The 25,696-nt window shown below is 48.5% G+C and overlaps 1 protein-coding gene across 3 annotated transcripts in view; it reads left to right on the forward strand.

The window, feature by feature from the left end:
* The window catches only part of mob2a (MOB kinase activator 2a), a 70,888-nt gene that overhangs the window by 14,521 nt on the left and 30,671 nt on the right, over positions 1-25,696 (forward strand). The window contains exon 1 of one of the 3 annotated variants that reach the window (XM_029114920.2): positions 12,557-12,707. The exons of 1 other annotated variant lie outside the window; for it this stretch is intronic. In XM_029114920.2, the coding sequence (XP_028970753.1) occupies positions 12,670-12,707 (38 nt within the window). In that variant the 5' untranslated portion in view covers positions 12,557-12,669. Of the gene's footprint in view, positions 1-12,556; positions 12,708-15,754; positions 16,170-25,696 lie in introns of those variants that run through there. One more of the 3 variants, XM_029114919.2, reaches the window with a different exon arrangement.

Genomic DNA, 25,696 nt, shown 5'->3' on the forward strand with positions numbered 1-25,696 from the left:
CGAGAGTGTCTGGGTGATGAATGACTGGGGCCATGGAGGCTATCAGCTGGTTAAACAGGGCTAAGTGATCTGGGCCCTGGGAGAAAGATGACTGTGATAACACAATAGAGCGTGAGGGACGAAGAGGCTCCACTTTCACCTTTGTCATCCCCTTATCGTGTGTGTTTGTGTGTGTGTGTGAATGTGAATGACAAGCCTTTGTTTATATGTGTGGAGGTGTGAGAGATGGGTCGTGGGCAGAGACCTGGCTGCCAAGGGTGTGGTGTGTGTTGTGTGGTGTGTGTGTTGTGTGGTGTGTGTGTTGTGTGGTGTGTGTTGTGTGGTGTGTGTGTTGTGTGGTGTGCTTGTGGTGTGTGGTGTGTGGAGTGTGTTGAGTGGTGTGAGTGTGGTGTGAGTGTGGTGTGAGTGTGGTGTGAGTGTGGTGTGAGTGTGGTGTGAGTGTGGTGCGCGTGTGGTGCGCGTGTGGTGCGCGTGTGGTGCGCGTGTGGTGCGCGTGTGGTGCGCGTGTGGTGCGCGTGTGGTGCGCGTGTGGTGCGCGTGTGGTGCGCGTGTGGTGCGCGTGTGGTGCGCGTGTGGTGCGCGTGTGGTGCGCGTTGCGCGTGCGGTGTGCGTTGCGCGTGTTGTGTGGTGTGTGTGTTGTGTGGTGTGCTTGTGGTGTGTGGTGTGTGGTGTGTGGAGTGTGTTGAGTGGTGTGAGTGTGGTGTGAGTGTGGTGCGAGTGTGGTGCGAGTGTGGTGCGAGTGTGGTGCGAGTGTGGTGCGAGTGTGGTGCGAGTGTGGTGCGAGTGTGGTGCGAGTGTGGTGCGAGTGTGGTGCGCGTGTGGTGCGCGTGTGGTGCGCGTGTGGTGCGCGTGTGGTGCGCGTGTGGTGCGCGTGTGGTGCGCGTGTGGTGCGCGTGTGGTGCGCGTGTGGTGCGCGTGTGGTGCGCGTGTGGTGCGCGTGTTGCGCGGTGCGCGTGTTGCGCGTGTTGCGCGTGTTGCGCGTGTTGCGCGTGTTGCGCGTGTTGCGCGTGTTGCGCGTGTTGCGCGTGTTGCGCGTGTTGCGCGTGTGGTGTGTGTTGCGCGTGTGGTGTGTGTTGCGCGTGTGGTGTGTGTTGCGCGTGTGGTGTGTGTTGCGCGTGCGGTGTGTGTTGCGCGTGCGGTGTGTGTTGCGTGTGCGGTGTGTGGTGTGTGCGGTGTGTGGTGTGTGGTGTGTGGTGTGTGTGTGGTGTGTGGTGTGCGTGTGGTGTGCGTGTGGTGTGTGGTGTGGTGTGTGGTGTGTGGTGTGGTGTGCGGTGTGTGGTGTGGTGTGTGGTGTGGTGTGCTTGTGGTGTGTGGTGTGTGGAGTGTGTTGAGTGGTGTGAGTGTGGTGCGAGTGTGGTGCGAGTGTGGTGCGAGTGTGGTGCGAGTGTGGTGCGCGTGTGGTGCGCGTGTGGTGCGCGTGTGGTGCGCGTGTGGTGCGCGTGTGCGGTGTGCGTTGCGCGTGTTGCGCGTGTTGCGCGTGTTGCGCGTGTTGCGCGTGCGGTGTGCGTTGCGCGTGTTGTGTGGTGTGTGTGTTGTGTGGTGTGCTTGTGGTGTGTGGTGTGTGGTGTGTGGTGTGTGGAGTGTGTTGAGTGGTGTGAGTGTGGTGTGAGTGTGGTGTGAGTGTGGTGTGAGTGTGGTGCGAGTGTGGTGCGAGTGTGGTGCGAGTGTGGTGCGAGTGTGGTGCGAGTGTGGTGCGCGTGTGGTGCGCGTGTGGTGCGCGTGTGGTGCGCGTGTGGTGCGCGTGTGGTGCGCGTGTGGTGCGCGTGTGGTGTGCGGTGTGCGGTGTGCGTGTTGCGCGTGTTGCGCGTGTTGCGCGTGTTGCGCGTGTTGCGCGTGTTGCGCGTGTTGCGCGTGTTGCGCGTGTTGCGCGTGTGGTGTGTGTTGCGCGTGTGGTGTGTGTGTGGTGTGTGGTGTGTGTTGCGCGTGTGGTGTGTGGTGTGTGCGGTGTGTGGTGTGTGGTGTGTGGTGTGTGTGTGGTGTGTGGTGTGCGTGTGCGTGTGGTGTGGTGTGTGGTGTGTGGTGTGGTGTGCGGTGTGGTGTGCGGTGTGGTGTGCGGTGTGTGGTGTGGTGTGTGGTGTGGTGTGTGGTGTGGTGTGTGGTGTGGTGTGTGGTGTGGTGTGCGGTGTGTGGTGTGGTGTGTGGTGTGGTGTGTGGTGTGGTGTGCGGTGTGGTGTGGGTGTGGTGTGCGCGTGTGGTGCGCGTGTGGTGCGCGTGTGGTGCGCGTGTGGTGCGCGTGTGGTGCGCGTGTGGTGCTGTGTGGTGCTGTGTGGTGCTGTGTGGTGCTGTGTGTGTGTGATGGGAATTTCCAAGTCAACCATACTAGAGCCTCCACTGACGCACATCTGATATAGATCTTTCAGTCCAATTGGTTACAAGTTACAACAGATAGACCCTTTCAGAACTAATCTAGAGAAAATGTACAGCAGCCTCAGAGAACGCCTTCAGCGTAGATAAGACACACCTTTGGAATGAGTTGGTACGGGCGCTTCGCTGCATGACTTTCTGGCTATAAAAACGACAGGAATTATTTGATATTATCTAGTCCACATAGACCAAAATTCCAGAGGGATGTTTTCAGCACCTTGTCGAATCGATTCCGCGAATAATTCAGGCTATTCTGGAGGCTGAGAAGGGATATGGATCATCTAGCTCCAAAGGTTCTGTGAACAGCCCTCTAAGAGCCTTGTAGGAAGTGACATCATCAGCTGCTACATAAGCAGTGTCACAGATACATTATCAGTGTCCTCCACTCTGGCACTGGCACTTAAGCAGGTCAAAGGTAATTGTAGACTCAAGTACTGGAAAGTAATTGATGAAATCAATTCACATTACTGTGTGTGTGGGTGTGTAGATGTGAACGTGTGTGTGGGTGTGTAGATGTGAACGTGTGTGTGGGTGTGTAGATGTGAACGTGTGTGTGGGTGTGTAGATGTGAACGCGTGTGTGGGTGTGTAGATGTGAACGTGTGTGTGGGTGTGGGTGTGTAGATGTAAACGTGTGTGTGTGTGTGGGTGTGTAGATGTAAACGTGTGTGTGTGTGTGGGTGTGTAGATGTGAACGTGTGTGTGTGGGTGTGTAGATGTGAACGTGTGTGTGTGTGTGTGTATAGATGTGAACGGGTGATGTGAACGTGGGTGTGAACGTGTGAACGTGTGGGTGTGTGTCTGTAGATGTGAACGTGGGTGTGTGTCTGTAGAGGTGAACGTGTGGGTGTGTGTCTGTAGAGGTGAACGTGTGGGTGTGTGTCTGTAGAGGTGAACGTGGGTGTGTGTCTGTAGAGGTGAACGTGGGTGTGTGTCTGTAGAGGTGAACGTGTGGGTGTGTGTCTGTAGAGGTGAACGTGTGTGTTTTCTGGGTGAAAGCACTGACACAGCCATATCCGTTTCCTCTTGAGGATCAGTGGCCAGGGGCTTGGCTTGCTCTCCTTTAGTTCCTTACTGCGATGGAGCGTTAACTAAGAATAGGTCTAGCGACTGTCACTGGGCCTATTCGCACTGTCACAGTTTCATTGAGATGAACGAGATGTTTCAGCAAGCATAGACTTTTTTGGCCTGTTTGGAACTCTGTTAGTTGTCTCATGTTGCTTTGAATACTGAAAGTGGTAATTGTCAGACGTCTTTAATAGCTGACATATAGTATGTCCTGCTAATTGGCAATCAACCAAATGTGACCTCTGCAGCTGCGTTTCTAATTGTGGTTTATTTCCTTTGAGGTAACGGTCTTTTCCCACACGGTGTTACCGTTATTCTGTCCACCCCCTGTAGTTTATCTGTTAATGGATCACCAGCTGCTTTAACCGCCTTTTTTCTCTTCTCTATGTCTCTGATTTCCTGCTTCCTGTCTGGTTCTGTGGGCAGTAGTGGAGGTTAGTGTTCGTGACAGGTTTGTTTCCTGACAGCGCGGTAACTCACAGGACCGTGTAGCGTTAATCTGATCAACCTGAAAAGTGAGGACTTGACTTGCCTGGGCAGTTTCTCTCGTTCACCTCTAATGTATAATTGTACTGCGGTGTCGCTGGTATTTTGCTCTCGTGTGTGTGTGTGTGTGTGTGTGTGTGTGTGTGTGTGTGTGTGTGTGTGTGTGTGTGTGTGTGTGTGTGTGTGTGTGTGTGTGTGTGTGTGTGTGTGTGTGTGTGTGTGTGTGTGTGTGTGTGTGTGTGTGTGTGTGTGTGTGTGTGTGTGTGTGTGTGTGTGTGTGTGTGCCGTAACATTAACAGTCCAATATCCTAATGGAGGTTGCTATTCAAATGCTTGTGTGTGTTCGTTTGTGTATATTGGTCTATTTTAACACTGACAGTTGCTTTTCTGAATTCAAAAGGATGAAAATGATGTTCTATGACAAATCGTGTCCAATGAGGCGTGTAATAAATCAAACGTTTGCGTGTGCTCATTACGATCTGTGGCTGTACATAGCATATAACAGGGAAAGCGTAGCTTTTTTATGTTGACCAATTATAGCGCGGCCAATGTTGTGGTCAGTGAGGATTCATGTCGTCGTGTGTGTTCACTAATGCGAGGCATGATGGAATAACACTGCCAAAATAATGCAAGTAAAGAAGCAGGATGCAGAAAGTGTCTCTGCATGCGGTGGGAGATGCAGCGTGATCCTAGCGAGTTGTTCTAGGCTAGTCCATGCAAGGCAGCGAAGTTCTGCGTTGATAAATATTGTGGCTGCTTGATGGTATGGATCTCGAGCAGCGCGGAACATCGCTCTGCTCAAGTTACAAATGTACGGGTAAGTTGAACATTAAATAAACACTTAAATCTGTATTTGGGAAATAAACAAAAATATTACTGTAGTGGAATTATTTGAAATGACCATTCTTGTGCTTTGTGCGTGCTAGAATTTTGTTGGGGTTGGTTTTAGGTTTAGCCATTATGGCTTAGGGAAAGCATTATGGTTAGGTTCCATTTATGCATAAGAGGAAGAGTGTTGAGGTGAACGTTTGTCATTCTAATTCAGGTTGAAGGTTAGGATTAGGCGATAGGGAACGGGGAGAATAGGATGCTGTGTAACTGCCTCCCCACCCTCTAGTATATTGTCCTCTTCTTCCTCCTCATTGTTGTTTGTTCTGCACACACACCCGCACACCCAACCACACACACACACGCACGCACACACACACGCACACAGAGTCTAAAGCCGGGGTAATCAGTCACTAGGGGAAAGGAAACTAAGCCACACAAACACAGGAAGCTTAATTCGGTGTGTGTGTTGTCATGGTATCAGCAGTCAGCAGCAGGCCTTAGTCTAACCACCGGTCTCTCAGTCACTCGGTCTATCAAACCCTCCCTCTGTCCCTCTATCAAACTCCTGTCCTGACACTGTCTATCAAACCTGTCCTCTGTCCCTCTATCAAACTCCTGTCCTGACACTGTCTATCAAACCCTCCCTCTGTCGCTCTATCAAAGTCCTGTCCTGACACTGTCTATCAAACCTGTCCTCTGTCCCTCTATCAAACTCCTGTCCTGACACTGTCTATCAAACCCTCCCTCTGTCCCTCTATCAAACTCCTGTCCTGACCCTGTCTATCAAACCCTCCCTCTGTCGCTCTATCAAACTCCTGTCCTGACCCTGTCTATCAAACCCTCCCTCTGTCGCTCTATCAAACTCCTGTCCTGACCCTGTCTATCAAACCTGTCCTCTGTCCCTCTATCAAACTTCTGTCCTGACACTGTCTATCAAACCCGTCCTCTGTCACTCTATCAAACTCCTGTCCTGACACTGTCTATCAAACCCTCCCTCTGTCGCTCTATCAAACTCCTGTCCTGACACTGTCTATCAAACCCTCCCTCTGTCGCTCTATCAAACTCCTGTCCTGACACTGTCTATCAAACCCTCCCTCTGTCGCTCTATCAAACTCCTGTCCTGACACTGTCTATCAAATCCTCCCTCTGTCGCTCTATCAAACTCCTGTCCTGACACTGTCTATCAAACCCGTCTTCTGTCGCTCTATCAAAGTCCTGTCCTGACACTGTCTATCAAACCCGTCTTCTGTCGCTCTATCAAAGTCCTGTCCTGACACTGTCTATCAAACCCGTCTTCTGTCGCTCTATCAAAGTCCTGTCCTGACACTGTCTATCAAACCCTCCCTCTGTCGCTCTATCAAACTCCTGTCCTGACACTGTCTATCAAATCCTCCCTCTGTCGCTCTATCAAATTCCTGTCCTGACCCTGTCTATCAAACCCTCCCCCTGTCCCTCTATCAAACTCTCCCTCTGTCGCTCTATCAAACTCCTGTCCTGACACTGTCTATCAAACCCTTCCTCTGTCGCTCTATCAAACTCCTGTCCTGACACTGTCTATCAAACCAGTCCTCTGTCCCTCTAACAAAACCCTCCTCACTCACTCTATTAAGCCAACTTTCTTGAAGGTTTAACACAATCTATAATTGGTCTGCCTCTTTCATTGTTTGGACATTTACTGTTGAATGCCTAAATGGTGTTTAATGAGATGAATTCACACCTAGACACACGCACACACCCAGGCATCTGGACACGTCGCAACACATCCCAGGAGTTTGTGAACTCCCAAAAAATACCGCTGTGTGTGTGTTCCATGTTTTTGGAAAGGGTGCTTTAATTGCCACAGATTTCCAAAAATAGTGCAACTCTGTTTTCTTTGTTTAGAGTTTGATAGCTCAGCCAGACCTTCAGTCATTACATTTCTGTTCATACCTCCATGGTCCTGAACACGGTGTGGATGTCTCTGTTCATAGTCCTGACACTAGAGGGCAGTAGCTCCCTGCTTGGTTTCACAACTTATAGGCAAAACATGAAAAGATCAAAAAGAAATACCAATCAGGTCTGAAATGATATTGTCTTATGACAATAATCATCTTAGTCCTCTGAGCATGGGAGAGCAGTTTAAAGAAACATAATGGAGTCTGTCTGAGATGGACAAAAAGCAGAAAGTCTTGATAAGTGGAAGGAGAGGGAGAAGCCAGGACGACATAGAGGGGCCGCCAAGCGTGAAATCAGATCTTGCCGTTGCATAATCTTTCCTCGCGGGGCTCTCGACGGAAGTCACGCCACTTCGACTCTGGGCGGGTAACCGGTGGTAACATTCAGCGGCACGTCACTCACCAGCCTCGCTGCCCTGTTTCTAATTTCCTCGTCTTCTTCACTCGTCTGGCGTCCAACCTCACTCTGCGCCTCACGGCTGTACTAGTCGGGGTGTTAGACAGCGAAACGGCCACTTAACACAGAGAATGTCTCTCTGTGCCGACATCAATTCTCTCCTCGGCTCGTGTTCCTTTCTCTGCTGTTTCCTTGATCACATCAACTCCAGCACTTATAACCAACAACTCATCACAGCACCCCCCTGTGGTTACAACCTGCTCTACCGCCTCCGCACGAGTCAACGAGAGAATCTCTTTTGCGTGGAGATCTTCAGAGGGGAGGGTCCAATGGATTTTCCCGTGAAGGATTTGAGGATTAACGGCGATGCCATTGAACATTCTCCCTCAGGTCCCCGCAAGTCCCCGTTTTGGCGCCACTGAGTGGCGCCAAAACGTATGTCATGTCCTGCAGTAGCTCCTGGTGAAGCTGTGTTTTTTTGTATTGGAGCCTAGGGGCAATGTAGAGCTCGCTCAGATAAACTATTTCTAGGAGGAATGTTCTCATAATATATATAGATGTTGAAAACTGTTTTTGAATTGCGGTGGTGCCCTAGTGCGACAATCTAAAAAATCAGAAACCTCCCATTGCATTGTAACGATCCATTTATTCTGCACCAGTCAAATGTTTGGATAATACCCGTTCACTTGAATGGGTGTGTCTAAACGTTTGACTAGTACTGTATTTGGGCTGGCTCCCCTCTGAAAATATTACCATTGATTGGTTTTCCAGACAGTGCAGAAACTCTTTGTAAATGTCTGCTTTTAGAATGGTACCCTGTTCTGTGCATGACATTTGACCAGGGCCTATAGGAGCTCATGTGAAGAGTAGGGCACTACTAGGACAGGAACTGGATTTAATCTGATCCCTGGTTGGAAGTGGACAGGAAAATACATATTAGAGCGTCTAGCCCTGTCCCAAATTCTGACATGCTCCCCCCTCAGGTGATTAGCCAGTGCTTCAACCAACATGGATTGAGTTATAGAGTGTCCAATACCAGTATGGTACATAGCAGGGGCAATTCAGGAAGTACACTGAAATTCCAATTCTGTTAAGTATACGGAAAATATTTTAATTTGGTTTCCTTTCTGAATTGAAAGGGAATTTGACCGCAACCCTGATACATGCAAGTACTTTCACCTGCTGCCCCTAACCCTGGCCTCTACAGAAGTGTCTGTGTTTTTTCTGTCTCGTTTTTGTTCATCACTATCATCAGTCAACCAAAACTGTGAGTTGTGATTTCCAGGAAGGTCTGGGCCTAAGTGCTGTTCTAATGCCCTGCTGAGGGTCACAATGTTTTCTGGAAGCTCGTCTTTCAAACCTCACAGTGACCGTTTGTCCAGAACCTATCCTCCTATTCTACGTTGCTATAGAATTTCCACAAATGCCTCTGCTTTCGAGACTTAATAAAGGCTATTTAAAAATAGTTTAAAAAAATTGATGTTATTAAAATTGTTCTTGAATTTTGAAAAAGTTGTTAGTAAAGAAATGTATGACATAAAATTCAGTCATGACCAAGAATTATGGCAATAATATCAACAAAATAAAAATGGCAGTAACAGTGTCGGTTCTCAGTGTTGGCAGATACTCAAAGAAAAAGTTTACTACTCAGAATCAGTATCAATAATGAAAAAGTGGTATCAGTGCATCCCTACTTTAATCGAAAAGACTTAGTCCCACGTACATACATTTTATATTGGGTTATATTAAGAATGGAAGCACAATCATGGTACTGCAATCACCACTCTAGTAAACCGGTCCAGCACAATGATGAAACCACCACTCTACTAAACTGGTCCAGCACAATGATGAAACCACCACTCTACTAAACTGGTCCAGCACAATGATGAAACCACCACTCTACTAAACCGGTCCAGCACAATGATGAAACCACCACTCTGCTAAACTGGTCCAGCACAATGATGAAACCACCACTCTACTAAACTGGTCCAGCACAATGATGAAACCACCACTCTACTAAACTGGTCCAGCACAATGATGAAACCACCACTCTGCTAAACCGGTCCAGCACAATGATGAAACCACCACTCTACTAAACTGGTCCAGCACAATGATGAAACCACCACTCTACTAAACTGGTCCAGCACAATGATGAAACCACCACTCTGCTAAACTGGTCCAGCACAATGATGAAACCACCACTCTACTAAACTGGTCCAGCACAATGATGAAACCACCACTCTGCTAAACCGGTCCAGCACAATGATGAAACCACCACTCTACTAAACTGGTCCAGCACAATGATGAAACCACCACTCTACTAAACTGGTCCAGCACAATGATGAAACCACCACTCTACTAAACCGGTCCAGCACAATGATGAAACCACCACTCTACTAAACTGGTCCAGCACAATGATGAAACCACCACTCTACTAAACTGGTCCAGCACAATGATGAAACCACCACTCTACTAAACTGGTCCAGCACAATGATGAAACCACCACTCTACTAAACTGGTCCAGCACAATGATGAAACCACCACTCTACTAAACTGGTCCAGCACAATGATGAAACCGGTCCAGCACAATGATGAAACCATGGTCAGGTGAATAGAAGAAGGGCGCATCTACTGACCACCTAGGTCATTAGTATGGAACACAACAAACACACTGTGCTGCTCTTATGAAACTATCCAGTAAGGAGGAGAAAGTGGATCAAAAGGATGAATGATGTATGCTGAGGAGAGATGGATGGAAAATGTCAGGGTGAGACGGGAGGGAAGAGCGGCAAGATGGGAGGGAAGAGCAGCGAGAATGAGAACAGCATGGAGGAGAATGCTGGATAGAACAAAGGGACTGATTGGCGTCTCAGAGGACTGCTGCAGTCCCTCTCCTCTCCCCCCTCAGGGGTCCCAGTGTTACTCTGCAGTCCCTCTCCTCTCCCCCCTCAGGGGTCCCAGTGTTACTCTGCAGTCCCTCTCCTCTCCCCCCTCCAGGGGTCCCAGTGTTACTCTGCAGTCCCTCTCCTCTCCCCCCTCAGGGGTCCCAGTGTTACTCTGCAGTCCCTCTCCTCTCCCCCCTCCAGGGGTCCCAGTGTTACTCTGCAGTCCCTCTCCTCTCCCCCCTCAGGGGTCCCAGTGTTACTCTGCAGTCCCTCTCCTCTCCCCCCTCCAGGGGTCCCAGTGTTACTCTGCAGTCCCTCTCCTATCCCCCCTCCAGGGGTCCCAGTGTTACTCTGCAGTCCCTCTCCTATCCCCCCTCCAGGGGTCCCAGTGTTACTCTGCAGTCCCTCTCCTATCCCCCCTCCAGGGGTCCCAGTGTTACTCTGCAGTCCCTCTCCTATCCCCCCTCCAGGGGTCCCAGTGTTACTCTGCAGTCCCTCTCCTCTCCCCCCTCAGGGGTCCCAGTGTTACTCTGCAGTCCCTCTCCTCTCCCCCCTCAGGGGTCCCAGTGTTACTGTGCAGTGTGTGGCTTTAGCAGAGTGATTGACTGATCAGCGGTGTCTGTACCGGCCTGCTCTTAAGGTAATAAACAAGCCTGAAGCCACTGCAGCCTGCTGAGGTCTGCAGGAGAGGGAACACACACACACACACACACACACACATACATACAATGCCAGGGCCAGGATGCGGTAAGCAGCCAACGAGCCAAAGTGGTGACATCATCGTTCTCAAACTCTTTGTCCACCTCCCTCTTTCAATTCAGCAGACATCCCCATCTTCATCCCGTCCTCCTTCCGTCCCTTGGCATCCTTCTTTCCATTCTGCTCCCTTTTCCTTCCTTTAGTAATCAGTAAGGTCTGTCTCGGCCAGCCCACAGTATTGTCTGTACCAGGGCGTGACATGGCCTGATGAAACCTTTCATACTCTTTGCATTAAAGTAATAATCAGAATTTCCTGGGTGCTTATATTCATTCTGTTTCATGCATTATTATGTATATGACATGGTGGCAGTGGGGGCACTGTCATTCCGGAAAAGACCCAATTAGGAACCCTCTTTCAAAGCCACTTGGATCCTTTCCTCTTGCCGGGGGGGGGGTAAACTGAGCCAGCTCAGCATTTCTATAAAATGATATGATGTTGATCGCTTGTATCATGCAATACACCTGCATGGAAGCATATTGGAGGAATGGTCCCTGCCAGTGGATCAGACATTATTTACCAGAACAAGCACTTAACTGCCTTACTGGCTGAATTTTGATTTGGCGTTTAGATCCATTATCTGGGTTTAGATCCAGCAATTCTTCAGTTACTGGTCCAGTGCTTTCAACCACTGGGCTACCTCCCATCTTTCACAGAAACACCCACATGATAGAGATTTTCAAACAGGGGCAACCAGCCAATCTCCCCAAAGTAAAATATGATGTTGTTAAATATACACACACCCCTTATAAACAGGGCAGATTGGTGGAATTGATTGGTTTGTTGGTGTGTGTTTGGAGAGTCGACTTCCCTTTGTTGCCTCCAGTTATATGTCATCCAATGTCACCTTTAGTTATATCACTGGGATAATATCAACTATATTTCATCCAGTGTCACCTCATCAAATCACATGCTCATCCTAAAACCCTAGGCCCTGACTCAACCTATCTTTGCCCTGAAAGGATTTAAGCTGCAATGTGTTGGTTTGCCAGAGAACAAGGTGGAGCATTGGCCATATTACCTGTGTATCCATAAAGGTGCCCAGTTTCACTGTCTACATTTCAGTCTTACTGCATAGCTCCCTCTATGCCATGGGCTTAAAATAGTGTAAGGCCATCATGTACGCGTAATGATGGACGTATCATTACGTTCCTGAATATGGAACCCGCACACATGCACGAGGAGCAACTATGGGTTTAGCAGGCTTTAATGGATCCTCAGCCTATTCTTAGCTCGTCTGTCTCACAGTCCAGGCAGTGTCGAGTGTTAGCTTCCCCCTCCACATTGCAACAGATAGAAAGAGCATAGACTGAGATAACGCACTCTAATGAATCTGCTTTGCGCCTCTATCAATTGAAAAACTAGTAATTTTAAGGAATGGAATTCGAATGATGTCATTATTTGTATTCATTGATAAAGGAAGGAATAAAGTCGTTGTTTGGGGACCATGTGAGCTATCGCCGATAGCCCATTGCATTTGCAGAGTACTGCTATCGAATATCTAAAGTTATTGGTTTTAAAGTCAGTGATGTGTCTGTGATTTACGTCAGCGGGCTATTAAGGACAAAGTGGCAGCATCTTATTTAAAGAAACAAGTTTTAACACTGCTTGGATTATTTTCTGACATCAGCATCATGGACTGAGGCTCTTTGCTGGTAGCGATCTAATGAAGAGGTTTCGTTCTTTTGTTGCATGGAAGCATCTGTTTTGACATTTCGGAGGGTCTACCTATCGCCTTGCCCCTGACTTGTAAACCCTGCCCCGCGGAAGCTGGAGAGCCGGGTTTGGGAGGGCGATATTGAGAAAGGAACAAAACAAGGTCTGCGAGACAACTCGGTTTTCTATTGTTACTTCTTTGCAACCGTAAAATACACGGACGTTTTCGAGGTGCATAGAAAACTGATCGTAATCAATTCTGGATTTCTTTCTCCGATTTCTTTCGTTCGGCATGAGGTTTAAAAGGAACGGCTCCTATACATTGAATAGGTAATGTACATCATTCAATAGCATATTCCGGTTACGTTTTATGTTGGCATCTGTAAAAGGCGCAGTTTTTCACGGTTTATTTGTAAGATACATGTGGTACGTATGAGCCATTGTTTGAAAAGAGATTGCAAGTCTGCCATCATTTCTATTGTCGAAGCCAAACGTGTTTTTGGTACTAACGATATATGAATGTAGCTGATTAAAGTAGCCTACTTTACCCACTGACAACCTGTTTGACTGAAACTGATGTTTTTAGAAGAACAAAAATGACCTCCTAATAACGAGTAGCTGCCATGCTCCGGGAAATAAACGCATTTCAGTGTTCGTGAAAGTCTTTACTCTTGACGTGATTGGTAGTCGTTTGATGTCAGTTCTTTCGTTCATTTTCATGGCCCCCTACATTTGCCATTGTGATGCCCACGTGTATTGGGGTGGCGGCAGCTCCAGCCTAGTAGAAACTTGAATATCAAGCTTTTCTCTTTGTTTCCTTTCTTCTGTATACATTAGGAAGTAACCGAAACGGGTTTTTCAACAACTTTATCACCCGCTTTCAACTGAAATGATTGCCCACTTCCTAGTAGTTGTATTCAAGTCAAGCACATTAAAACCCAAATCTGTGCCCCAATTCAAATTGTCTATATTATTTATTTGTCTTCCCTCCCCTGGCAGTGGTTTATTCCCCTCCTTCATTATCTCCAAGTCACTAGTGTAATGAATGGACTGGCTTTGTCTTTCTCCATCTCCAAGCCAAGCGGGCTTCCTGCAATTTCAACACTCTAACGATGTTTCCAACACACGCATTGTTTCACAAGCAAGCCAGGCACATTATACATTTGAAAACGCACCCCCCTCCGTTATTATTTTGTCTAAAGTGTTATGGCAATGGTGGTTTCTCTTCCTTCCCTGTGCCTGTGGCACCAGTTTCCCTCTGGACTAGTAATCAGCCACAGGCCCTTCCACTCCACACACCTTGGTGCTTGTGTGTAGCTGAAACACCACGGGAGCTAACTAGGGCTGCGCCACAAAGAACTGTGTAATCACTGCCCTCCGCCCTGACCTCACTTTTCCTGCCCTCCTGCGTGTGTGTGAGCTGAAAGGTGTGTTTGTATATGGTGTATCCCTGTGCTATCAGGTAGCGTGCGTCTGTGCACAGTGGAGAGCGAAGGGATTGACCTTCAGACGGCCGTATTGCATTGGAAGTTGGCGTGGCGTTGGGTTGATCTGTTACTTCAGAAAGCCAGACGCTGAGGGGGGCTGTGCACTCTTCCTGACACGTACACAAGAACAACAGGCTTCCGCTCTGCCTCCCTCGCTCTCCCCTGCCTCCCTCGCTCTCCCCTGCCTCCCTCGCTCTCCCCTGCCTCCCTCGCTCTCCCCTGCCTCCCTCGCTCTCCCCTGCCTCCCTCGCTCTCCCCTGCCTCCCTCGCTCTCCCCTGCCTCCCTCGCTCTCCCCTGCCTCCCTCGCTCTCCCCTGCCTCCCTCGCTCTCCCCTGCCTCCCTCCCTCCCTCGCTCTCTCCTCCGTGTCTCAGTGTTCTGTTCTTTATTAGATTAAAGAAGGGAAGAGGAGCCGCAGTAGCACAACAAAGCACTTTTCCAGCCGAATGACGTCAGCTCCTCCTCTCCTCCACTGGCCATCTCCAAGGGCCTGAGGCACCGCAGTATAGATGAAGAGAGGGAGGAATGGAGGAGTGGGGAAGGAGGGCTTCAGGGAGGGGGGAGAACTATGACGAGTCCCAGAGATAATGAAACGAGCGTGGGATCCCCGGTGTCCTTCACCTTGTATGTCCTCTGTGACCATCACAAAGCTCTTATGTGATTGGCCTTCCTGGGGGTGGGTAGGGCTGTAGCCACTCCCCCTGGTCCCCTGGTCTCATCCACGTGGACGTTTGACAGGTTTGTCTGTGTCCCCTCTAAGACGGGCAGCATATGAACTACTTTGCATATGTTAAACAGCCAGGTATATTTAATACAGTGACAGTGTTTCAAATGCACATGTTTTGTGGGTAAAGAATTGTTTAGCAGTGTAATGGATTTTATAATTCACCGGTCTCTTGCTTAGCGGTCCAATTAAATATTGGTATTAGGTTTCAATTAAAGACTGGTACAAAATTTGTTGACGCCAGCTCTTCCGGATTTAACGCTTTTGCAGTTTTAATTGCAATTTTGGTGGTCAACTAAACGCTAGGACGTGACTGTTGTTTATGCCAGATCTCAGCAACTATGTTCGTACTGAGCTGGTATTCATCTGGCCAGAATGGGCTTTAAATAACACTGCAGTTAACAACCTGAACTACAAATTGATTTAGAATAAAACATATCAGTCCATTATAAATTAATTGACAGTAAGATAACAACATATTGATTTGAACTCACACATACAAAATCACCTATTTAGCACTCTATTTAAAGCATTTTGAAGGCGCAAGCCAGAAAAAATACACAGAGGCCTGGGTGCAGCCTCTGGTCAACCCCTGGTTTATGCTGTGCCCTCATAAAAATTCAGCTTGTCATGCTCTGGGTAACATAAGCTGTAGATGAGGATGACATTGTTGGTTGCGTCTTAGATACGGTTACGTGCAATGTCTCTTATTTATCCAAACAAAACAATGATATGAAGGCATGAAAACACATTAACATCTACCATTTTATTAGAATGCAAACATAGTGTAATGCAGTTGAACAAAGTGCTGTCGTTTCCGTTTCAAGTTTGCTGTTAGCGTAGCCTGTGTTGGACTGACAGTCATGTTTAGTTGGCGGGTTTATGCTTCCCAGTGCAGGCTACTGCGCCGCTAACAGAGGTGTTGCTCATTGACCAGTTTGTGGGTGTACAGATGGTAGAGATTGCTGCCAGAGCTCAGAGCCTTGTTGTATGTCTCTCTCCTCGATGGCCATCTCTCTCTCTCCCCCTCTATACCCCCCCCCCCCCTCGCAGTCTGCCCTGTCCTACTCCGCCGTCAGCAGTTTGTTTATGCCAGCCTGTTTGCCAACCTAATCTTCCCGCCTTTCAAGTGAGAGCTGACCCGCCAGCGTGAGAGAGTGAAAGAGAGAGAGAGAGGGAGAGAGAGAGAGGGAGGGAGAAGGAAAGAGGCAGGCAAACGGTCCAGTGAGAAGGAGAGCGAGGAGCGCACTTCTCCGAGTTGTTGTGAGAGGTGGTCCGTATCGCTGGCGGACATTCCCGGTGTGTGGCTGTGCATTGGACCGCCGAGAGTGTGTGTTTGCGTACAGAGAGGGCTGACGCAGTACGCCAACAGCCAGTCACCGCGGCGCGTACGTGGAAGCGAAACGGGGGTCGCTATGCTGGAGCTGTGCGGCTGAACGGACGCCCCCGCCCCCCTCCCTTCACCTGTAGAAGGAGAGGCAAGAGTGGAACGAGGAGCGAGAACTGTCTGGGACCCTCGCAGACCCGTCACCGCTGCCAGCTGGATGGGGGTACTCGTCTGCTGTGACTGCTTCTTCTATAGGTAGAGCGCTGCTAACCTCCCCGGCTCCCCCCTCCTCTCCCCTCCTCTCCCCTGTGTCTCTCACTGCGGTGTCATGTGGTTCGGAGGAGACGTTTAAGGACAGCTCTGCTGTGGCAGCACAGATTCTGCTGCGGTCAGACCGAGCCAGAGGAAGTGTGTCGAGGTTGTTTTGCGGAGGTAGGGCACGGCGCCAGAGCCGACCGTTGATTTAGCCTCCTTCAGTTCGGAGTCAAGCCTGGTTAGAATGTGAATGGCATGGGTCCAGAAACTGAGTTGAATGTGCTCGGGGTTAAAGATGGTTAGAGTAGGGAAGACGTGTAGCCTGACCAAACTCTTCTCGACGCCACTGGCCAGTTGGTCGGATAGTGTGTTTGTTTGGTTAAATGTTGTGTTCCTCCTCGAGGCCTGGAAGTGCTCCATGTTTTGCCACAGAGCAGTTTGCTAGCTAGACTTTGACCATATCATATGGATAAAGTGGACCTTGTGTTGATCGTGAATAGTTTTTTTACATAACATGTCCGGGTAGCATTGCATGGTTGCTTGGGCATGTTACTAGTTTTGCAAAACCTAGTTACCTGGGCATGTTTGCTAGCTTTGCAAAACATGGTTAACTGGAGATGTTGGCTAGTTTGGCAAAAACGTGGCTACCTGGAGATTTTTTTCAAGCTTAGCAAAATAAGGCTACCTGGCCATGTTAGCTAGCTTAGACAAACATGATTACCTGGACATGTTTGTTAGCTTAGTAAGCATAGCTTTGCTGGCTGGCTTAATTAGCATGGTTTTCTGGGCCATTTTGATATTGTTTGGTTACTTGGGCCGAATATCTGAGCTATGTTTCATCAATTGCCAGGGTTATTTCATGTGTTAACATTTTAAAATTGTGTGATGTTGCAATAATTCATCATACCTGCTATATTTCTGTATTTGTAAAGTTGTATAGCTTGAAAACTTGTTTGCTTAGGTACAATTTATTTTTGGGTATATATCAATATTGGACTAATGAAACCATTACCAAAACAATTTTAGTGGAATCATTTTTTTAACCACTTGTGTCGGACACAGATCTAGGATCAGCCCTGCTTAGGTAATCCATAAACCGAACCATTAAGTGGAGAACACACAACTGGCTTCTTGCCAGCGTCAAGAAGAAACCTTCCACCACTTCCACAGCCTGCTGAGGGCTCAGAGAGTTGTTGACTTAGTGCCGTGCTAACACATGTCTCTGAGTTGGTCTGCTTTTGGGTCACTGGTCATCTCTTTCTCCCTCATGTTGCTGTAGATCTAGCAGGCTAGCTTCAGCTACTATACTCAAATATACACATTAGCTTGTCGTGAAGCGTTGTCTTTCTCTCTCTCACACACACACACACACACACACACACACACAGACAGCTGCATCGGATTAGACCATCAGGCCCCCTGTTTGAGTCAGAACTCGATTTGCACTCGCTCTCTCCACAACCAGCACAGCCTGCCCTTTGTATGTTTGTGTGTGCCTGTGAACATGTGTTTTATCCATGTGTGTTTGCACCTATAGGTAAAACACACAGCAGCTTTGTGGAAGCACTGCACTGTGCCAGAAGGTGTTATTTACCACTATACTCCGCACAGCAATTATCACCAGTCCTGGGGGCGGGACTTGGCTACTGCTCTGGCGTCTTATTGGGTTGTTAAGGAAAATGACCTTAGTTCTATTTCTGGCACTACTTCCTGTCTATCTCAGCACCTCGGTCAGCCAATCAGCGGGTTTTGGCCGTGATGTTGTCGGTCTGATTAATGGGTGTTGGTTTTGGACACACCTACGTGAACGAGGGCCTTGTCGACCTTGGCGTCAGTGCTGTGCCGACTCGCCCACCGCCTGGAAACTGAAGCAGCATTATGGGCTGTGACCAAAAACGTCTGACCCACGTCATGGCGCTTGACTGTTTCAAATGGTCTTTTGGCACCGTCTTCCTGGGCGTCCTGTGGTTTGACCCCTTCAGTCTGTATTCAGAGACATACTCACTTAAATGAATTTAAACATATTATTTTTCTATCCCCATCAGCTTTTGCCAAAGCAGCTACTATTCCTGCAGGGTTCCATGAATGGGCAAGTTTAAACCGGGTCTTTTTGTGTTTTTTCGCCGTGTAGTGAGATAAGGGGGGGGGGTTAACAGATGTTTCTCATGTATTGCCCAGGCACTGTTGTATAGAGCGGTGATATCAGATTATCAAGAAGCTCAAAACTATTTCTAGCTTTCTTTTGTCTGACCTGATGTTCTGTATGTCTGCAGGACGGTCAATAGAATGCCCAGTGTTTGACCTGTACACACAAACCAGTGACTGGGCATATCACCAGCTCAGCGCGAGTGGAGGAGAGGCCACCCTAATTCAGAGGAATCCGTCCAGTTGAATTAGACCTTTCCCTACATGCCTCTGTTTCATTCATGTACTGTATGTTACTAGACGATTTTTGTGGAGCGCCAACCCCCGATCAAAAACAACAATTTAACGTCAGTCCGATCATTTTGCCTTTTAGCGCCGTCGTCATCCGTGTGTTTCTCGTCTAAACAGAACATGGTCTCCTCCAACTGGAGGTCAAAACCCTAACGGTCATATTTATCCCAGAAGTTAGAAGGGTATGAAAAGATTTCACTTACAGTGAGACTGAATACGGTTTTTCAGTGGGCTTTCTTTTCATACCACTGTTTTCTTAAGAGGTTCCATTCTCAGTTTTCGAGCCGGTTGTTTTTGTCGCTGCGACGTTAATATGTTGGTGGTGTTGATGCCACCGAGGGGGACTGTGGCTCGGAACATTCCAGACTCAAGGCTCCTTACAGATTAGAACAAGAGCGCTCCATGTCTCTCATAGGCTGTCTTTGGCAGAACTGGTCCATTCTACCACGCTGAGACTGGAAGCTGAACAAGGCTCGCATTCTCTTCCAGAACCGCCCTTGCTCCTCCGTAACGCCTTCTGGCCCGGAATCTGTCACCTGTCACTCGAAACAGAATTTGATTGGACCCGACTTGGCAAGCCTTGAGCCCACAGAAACAGTATGCGCTTGGGGGTAGAGCAGTTATTGGTTAATCATCTGGTGGGTGTCTGACTGGCGGTGCACCACCGGACGTAGGCTGCTTCAATGGGCCTCCAGGCCCAGACACATCTGGGGCTGGCTCAGGGCCTGGGCTCTGGGTCGAGGTCCTTGGAGCAGAATTTGCTAAGGGTTGTGTGTTGTTGTAGTGGAAGGTGGAATACAGGAGAACCATGACTCTGCTTGTCAACCCTTTCTCCTCTACAGCCAGCGGAGGTTCAACCACAGAGGCACCTCATATGAGCATCTAAATGGCGTTGCCTTGATTCCTCACCTCCTCCTCAAAACCCATCGGAGGAGAATGTCCGAGTGGAGGGGCTGCTCCGTCTGTCCGCCACTGGGGTTGGAGTAAGAGACAAGGACAATGCGCTTCAATTGTCAATCTCCCCGCTAGAAGCTGCCCCTCTGGCGTTCTAGATGAATGTAAACAGCGGAGCGCCGTTCTGGTCCGTTCAGATCGGCGCAGGGAGACGCAGCATCTTCCACTGCTTTCACCTGGCCGCTGTTCTGCGAAGGGGGATGCCTTACATCACAGCGCGCTGCGCATCCGTTTGTGTATGTGTGCGTTTGAGAGTCCTCCCCGGGTGCTGGCTCAGGCGATTAATTGGTGAGAGGAGAGACGGCCTTGCTTTAACCTCAATGGCGCATTTAGATCTGCACCGTCAGCACCACCCCCCCCCCCCCAATGAAAACGGCCTTTATGTGTCTGGCTAACATTGCCGGATGAGGATCGTGTGTAATCGTCTCTCAGGTGCAGGACGGCTGTCGGAGGCTAGGCCTCGTCTTTCGACTGGCCAGTGCAGCGAGACAAAATGGAGGAGGGCGAAGACATTACCAGTGCCTCAGAGCGGACGACGGAATGCAACAATAACGTCGTCAACGACGCACAGGCTCTCCTGACAGGCTCGCCGCTAACACCCAGCCAGTTGTTTGGAGAACAGGGCTCTAGGCGGTAACACAAGTTCTGTGCCCCTCCTAAGGGCGCCTGGGAACAGGAAGGCACATACCAGGGTTGAAACGAAGTGGCGTGGGTGCCTCGCTTCCTGTTTATTGCTTTTTGTCCTAGGCAAGGGCAGAGAGGGACACTCGTGATTCTTGGCTCTCTTTCTCCTCAGTCTCTCTGTGAACACACACACACACACAACCCCCAGCCTGACTGCATAGCTGTGTAATAGGCACAGTGCTGCAGTGCGCCTGGCTGCTGTGCCCTCTCATTTGTTTCAATCATCAGCACAACTACCAGGGGAAAAAGTTAAACAAATGTGGAGGGTTTAAATCACAGAAATGAAACTTGTGTGTTTGGTGTCTGCACGTTTACCACCTTCAGTGGCTCGCTGCTTCGTTATCTCTCAGGGACCATCTCCGTTCCGTTTGCCTAAAGGTTAGTGTCCCCTCTATTTACTTTCTCGAAACCCATTGGCTGAGACGGTCAACGATGCCTCCCACTTTCATCTTCTCATCCAGTAAGTTTTCAGAAGCAGGCGGGAAGAGCGGAATCGAAGAAACTCAATTGAGATTCTCAATCTGTGATCTGATGGTGATGATTCATCCACACCTCTAGCCTATATTTAGGCTGAACCTGAGACCGGCTGTAATGGAGGGCCTGGCTCTTTAAAAGGGCAGGTGGGCTGATGTTAGAGGGCGGAAACGTGTGGCTCACGCTAGTGATCTCTCACATTCTCAAACATCTCGCACATCTGTAATTGGATGACGTTCTCGCAGAGCTATCAGAAATGCTTTGCTCTCCTCCTGCTGCTAAGCTGGTTATCCAGGATGAGAATTAAATGGAAGGTGACTTTTGAAGATTAAATGACCGTAAATCTCATTATTACAAGGCCATGAGACCCCAAGCAGTGACCATAGAAACCAAATAAGCTTGCTGATTTGGACATCATTTATCTCCCTGGCCTGCCAGCCAGCCAATCACAGGCTTGTTTACACCTGAGCGGCTGGGTGAGGTCATGGGATGCCCCCCCGGGTGTTCCAAGCCTATCAGCTGTTCTCATCTGTTCACAGATTACATCATCCTCCCTGTGGGGTGGGTACGCCCTGGAAGCATTGCTGATTGGTCTATGCCGTTGGTTGGTCCCTGTTGCTATGGGGAAGTGATGTTAAGATCCTTCCACTGCCTTACCCTTTCAGCTCGTAGAGGGTACCTATTGAGTTGACCTCTCCCACCCCTCCCTGTCTTATTTCCCAGTTTGGACATGAATGGGAGCCTGGTCCAGCAGCTTCCTCCCTTGGTCATTAACCCACCGTCTGGGAAATGGAGTGAATAAGAGGGAGAGAATGTGTGTGTAAATGTTTCAATTGTTCTTCCGAGTTTGTTTTCTTAGTCTGTGCTTAAGTACGTCGGCAGGTCTCTAGGCTGGAAGTGGGCAGCCCGTGGCATGCCAGCATGTAATGACCAGGGCGTGTCTGTGGTCTGTGCCGTCGTAACGCCGGCCTCCAGGAGATCGTGTGTTCGTCTTTGCTTTGCATTCCATCCCAACATACTACTACTTTGTACAAACTCTCCCTTCTGATTCCCTCATGTTGCCTTACGACAGTTAAAATCCCTTAAAGTTAGGGGTCTCTGAGCTTGTCCCGGCCAGTTTACCTCAGAAACGGCACCTTTATTTGATAATTGCGTTTACGCTTTAACCTAGGCGTGGTTAAGGAGTTACATGGAAGGCCCTAGTTATGTTATTCATCAGTCGTTTCCGTGTTTCTGGTATCGTCACCTGGTTAGGAAGTCTGCCAGGATTTTCTGCATTACAGGACTGCGCATTGCAGCGTTTCGTTTGCCTCTTGACTGTGGGAGGAGGGGCAAATTCAAAAACGTTTAAGATAGTTGTCAAATTTGCTACCCCTTTTACAACCATGTAACATAGCTTCCTGTAGGAAACACTGGTATGTTGTCATGATTAGTTACAACTAGCAGGCCGTAGCCTCATTAGCTCTGGTACAATATCCTTCTGATATTTGGTTCATACATTGGACATAACATTTTGCTATGGTTGTGGTAATGTTGCTATTTAATGGTGTTTTAGCCATCTTGTAGCTTTTGGTTTGCTTTGCTGGTATTGTTGTTTGGCTAGTTGTAGCAGCCTAGTAGTATATATTATTATTCAGCTTGTTGTGTAGTCTATGGCAAGCTGTTTGAAAATGTATTCAAGTTGTTTTACTTGTTGCAAGAGCTATTCTTGATATCAAAAATTGTTTTGTAGATTTTTGATATCAGCAATTGGTATTTTCTTTTTGCTGTTAGTGTGAGTACTCTTTTGGAATACAGCGTATTTTTCACTGCCACCTCACCTCACTGACTTGGCAGTGATCCTGTAGGACAGTATTTTAGCTGACCTTGTGGTTTCGAACCTTTTCTCTCACAACATGCGGTTGTTTTCTTGACTATGAGTCCTCATTCACAGTTCTCCAATTAACTGTGTCTTTACTTGTATGTGAAGTCAGAAACACAAGCTGTTTTGTCCCTTTGCGTACGACACAATGTTCGGCTATATTTGGGGAGCATGCGTGCCTTACACTCAAACACCCAGTCAGCGAAGCTGTTAATTCTGTCCTCGGAACAGTGCTCAGCATCACAATGGTCTAGGAGCCTTCAGTTGAGGGAGCAGTGTCTTTGGTTTGTGGCTATATTATCCACATAAACAAACCCTGTGACATGACAGCCCTGTGCTCGATGTTAGAATGATCTACACACTGGTGCTCTTGTGGCCCAGGGAAATCGACTGTCCAGTGAGAGCCTGATCTCTCTTTCCGTCTGTCTTTGTTAAATTTATCCATCACATGAACCATAAGAATAGCTGCTCCAAGCAGGCCATTACACAACATCCCAAGAAATTGGGGGATTTTTGGAGTAAAAGTAGATGTTTTGGACACGACACGTGACCACGGTCAGTTGACTTCAGTGTTGTTATAACATTCACTGGAGATTGTATCAGTTTGGGTTTTGGCAATGAAGCCTGTTTGTGTATGAAAATCCTTGGAAGGACTTAAATCACAATTACAAACGCAGCTGATGAAGTCACATTAGGTTGATGTCATCTCGGTGTTCATAAAATCTCTCTTGAATTCATTTCTCAGTTTGTATGGTACCGTTATCACCTGGGATATTGGAACATCATGAGGGAACAGTGTTTGCCCCACAGGATGTGTCTGGTCCTGTTAAATGGCCTCACTTTTTGGCTGTTATACAACCATGCCGAGGAATCATTGGACCCAATGGCCATTTATCAATTCCAAATACGCTAAGAACGTACTTGTGTCCTTCAAAAGGATGTTCTTGCCAAGCGTCCTTGAGAGTATGGTCTTGCAAGAACGCGAGGACAGAGAACGCACCTACATAGATTGAGACGCATGTGTACTTTGCTATTGCGCAATACCGTATGCTTCTGGGATATCAGATGCGTTCTCGCTGAACAAGTCACCAACCTGTGCATCCTCGATAAAAGAGGCGGATCAAGTACACGTGGGCATTTTGGGCGTTCTTGGTAACTTGCGTTCTGTGGATTGGAACAGTACCTGGGCCATGAAAGATGACATCAAACGAGTTCACAAGAACACAAGTACGGACAAAAACACAGATTGATAAATGGCCAATGACACCCACAAGTTGGCTGCCCATGCCATTATGAATCCCTCAACATGTTTAACAGCAGACATTGTGGGCTGAAGATATCCTTTGTTTTTCTCCAAACATAAAACTGCTCAGAGGTAGAAAATAGGGGAAAGATCGCTCAGACCATGATACTTTTTTTCCATTGCTCAGGGGTCAAGGTTTTATACTTCTTATACTAATTTATGCGTGTTTATGCATTGTCCTTGGGTTTCTGAATGGCAGCTCTGCCATTCCCTCCAGCTTTGTAAAGCTCATAACATAGAGTTTTTGGGTCACAGAGGTACGGATTCATCTCCTTGATATTAATATTATAAAGGTTTATTTTGCCCACCCCCAATATATTTCTGCATTCAGTCCATAGGCTTCCAGTCATTGCCCTCACTAGTTAAGAATATAGAAGCACCCAAAATAAAAATAAACAGTGGTGTCCACTGAAAAGATCTATAAACGATGTGTTCTACAGAAGCCTTAAGTGTTAGGAGATGAACTGGAAGACAGCTCTTCAAGTTGAAACACTTTCATCTGAAACATTTCTCAAAGATTCTGTTCCTATCGCCACGCAGCCTTTTGCCTATGCCTTTCACTCGTCTACACATCCAAGCAGTAATGTGTGGGTGTGTGGATGTGTGTGTCAGAAATGAAAGACATGTCCATCCTTCAGTCTGTGTGTGGCCCTCAGAAGAGCCTGGTGTTAATCTCTGGTTGTGGTGTGTGTCCAGTCTGGGAACTGCCGGAGGTTTGTGTGCACGGTCACTGGCAATACGTGACTAAATGGACTGGCTTAGACGTTAATGGTCCGGAGCGGAGCAGCCATGCGCAATCTGGACCACCACCACCCTACACCCAGGCCCCGTCCCTGAACCCTACTCTGACCACCACCACCCTACACCCAGGCCCCGTCCCTGAACCCTACTCTGATCACCACCACCCTACACCCAGGCCCCGTCCCTGAACCCTACTGACCACCACCACCCTACACCCAGGCCCCGTCCCTGAACCCTACTGACCACCACCACCACCCTACACCCCGGCCCCGTCCCTGAACCCTACTCTGACCACCACCACCACCCTACACCCAGGCCCCATCCCTGAACCCTACTGACCACCACCACCCTACACCCAGGCCCCGTCCCTGAACCCTACTGACCACCACCACCACCCTACACCCCGGCCCCGTCCCTGAACCCTACTCTGACCACCACCACCACCCTACACCCAGGCCCCGTCCCTGAACCCTACTCTGACCACCACCACCCTACACCCCGGCCCCGTCCCTGAACCCTACTCTGACCACCACCACCCTACACCCAGGCCCCGTCCCTGAACCCTACTCTGACCACCACCACCCTACACCCAGGCCCCGTCCCTGAACCCTACTCTGACCACCACCACCCTACACCCAGGCCCCGTCCCTGAACCCTACTCTGACCACCACCACCCTACACCCAGGCCCCGTCCCTGAACCCTACTCTGACCACCACCACCCTACACCCAGGCCCCCGTCCCTGAACCCTACTCTGAAATGCATGCGCGTGACCTCTCCGGGAAAGGTTTTATGACATTTAAGGGCAATTCCAGAGTAAAATCGTCTGACCATGATAAAACCATTTCAAATAAATAACTTTAAATAGCTTACATTAATTCTGCAAATTTCCACAAATGTTTTGGTTTGTACAGACAAACTGAATTTTCTGATGAAAGCATAAGTTATGTAAATAATCTTTCATATATGAAGCACAAATGTTTCCATCCATGATGGAAAATATTACATCCATCAGGTTTGGTGTTCCTCTCTGAAGTTAATATGAAAAGATTTAAGTATTTTTTATTTGTTGTTT

The sequence above is a fragment of the Esox lucius genome, chromosome 19 (genome assembly GCF_011004845.1).
Source record: "Esox lucius isolate fEsoLuc1 chromosome 19, fEsoLuc1.pri, whole genome shotgun sequence".
Lineage (NCBI taxonomy): Eukaryota > Metazoa > Chordata > Actinopteri > Esociformes > Esocidae > Esox > Esox lucius.